At 34.4% G+C, this 1,559-nt stretch overlaps 1 protein-coding gene across 2 annotated transcripts in view; it reads left to right on the top strand.

Moving 5' to 3' along the window:
• The window catches only part of NOX4 (NADPH oxidase 4), a 169,296-nt gene that overhangs the window by 86,643 nt on the left and 81,094 nt on the right, over positions 1–1,559 (top strand). For both annotated transcript variants that reach the window (XM_008577501.1, XM_008577500.1), the window contains exon 9: positions 886–1,102. In XM_008577501.1, coding sequence (XP_008575723.1) covers positions 886–1,102 — 217 coding nt within the window. The remainder of the gene's footprint in view (positions 1–885; positions 1,103–1,559) is intronic.

The following is a 1,559-nucleotide window of genomic DNA, read 5'->3' as shown; positions in this document are numbered from 1 at the left end:
GGGAACCGGTCTCCACATGGGATCCGAACCCTCGGCGGGAGCGCCTCTGCGTTCCCAAGCGTCGCACTCTCCAGTGCGCCACCGGGCCGGCCCTGCACCAGTGATTTTGTTGATGTTCTCTACAGTCTGTCACTTTTCTGGACTATTCCCCTGAGGTAGATCTTAACCCCTTAGTGATAAGAAGTGTAGAACACAGAAAGTTGAATGGTTCATCTTAGAATGTTACAAAATAAGAAACAATCAGATTTTAAGATTTTAGGCTCTCCTGCCTGATTCATTATTTTGAGCTTTTAGTGTGGTTCTGTTTTTGCAGAAATTGGAAAATAAACAGATTTAGGGCTTGACTGTCGTGTATAAATTGTTTTCTGATCATAGGAGAGGCACACTTTCAGTTCCTGTCATTTTTGTTTGACATTTCTCTGTAAATTAGCAGGCATAGTTTTATCCAGTCTTAGACAAATCAAATATAATCCCTGGATATTTTTTTGAAGATATAGCAAAGTACCCATCATTTTTCAGTGTTCATTGAAGTGAAAACTTGTATATGATTATGTGAATGCCTAATAGACTTGAAGTAGAGGCTGTCAAGTTCAAGAATACTTGAAAGATTACATGTGTTTTTCTGTTTTTCTCTACCACATACTTGTAGAATTTGTTTGGAGGGTCAAAAAGTTTTAGTTTTAGTTTAGTAATATAAATTTTAAGTAAATGACTTATTAAAGTTTTAAGATTGCTCAATTTCTACCAAATATGATACATAAGGAGCACTTTTAAGGTAAATATTGTAAAAGTTAGCAAGAAAAAGACATTATTTTCTTTTATTGTGCCCCCTGACCATAACCTCTTTTTCATCTTCTTGTGTGTTTGTTTTTAATTCAATTTTAGAGGACTGCTGAAGTATCAAACTAATTTACATACCCACCCTCCTGGCTGCATCAATCTTAACCGAACCCACTATCAGAATATTTCCTTACCAGAGTATCTCTCAGAACATTTTTATGAACCTTACCCTGGAGGATATTCAAAACCAGAAGAGCTTACCCGGAACGCATTTGTGAAGATTTGTGTAGAAGAGCCCAGGTTCCAAGCCAATTTTCCACAGGTCAGACTTGTGCTTGATCCCTTTGCAGTCTATGCTTCCATATTATTGAATAATATCACATTTAAACGTGTTTTTGAAGCTATAAATTTATGCATACTAGTATATTGCAGGGTGTTTCAACAGCAAGTTAGTATCTATTATCTCATTATAGGCACCTGACAGTTCAAAGCAAAAGACCTATGATATTACAGAAAATAGAAAAATTTTGCTTAACTGACCATATGATCTTTGCATACTACGACACTGGTGCTTGCTACTACAGAGATACAAATATGTTTTTGCTATTCATTGAGAAAACCAGGTTGAGTAATAAAAAAAAAAAGGAGTAAAAGAATTAATACTACTAATAATTATTATACTGTGATATAATATTGAGTTACAGTATTATGTATAAAATTATAAATAATGAATGGTAAAATCAATTTATTAAATTTTTTATATTATCTACTAGGCACTG

The sequence above is a fragment of the Galeopterus variegatus genome, unplaced genomic scaffold, assembly GCF_000696425.1.
Source record: "Galeopterus variegatus unplaced genomic scaffold, G_variegatus-3.0.2 Scaffold1523, whole genome shotgun sequence".
Lineage (NCBI taxonomy): Eukaryota > Metazoa > Chordata > Mammalia > Dermoptera > Cynocephalidae > Galeopterus > Galeopterus variegatus.
Note: the sequence above shows the minus strand (reverse complement) of the source record. Positions and strands in the feature narration are given on the sequence as shown.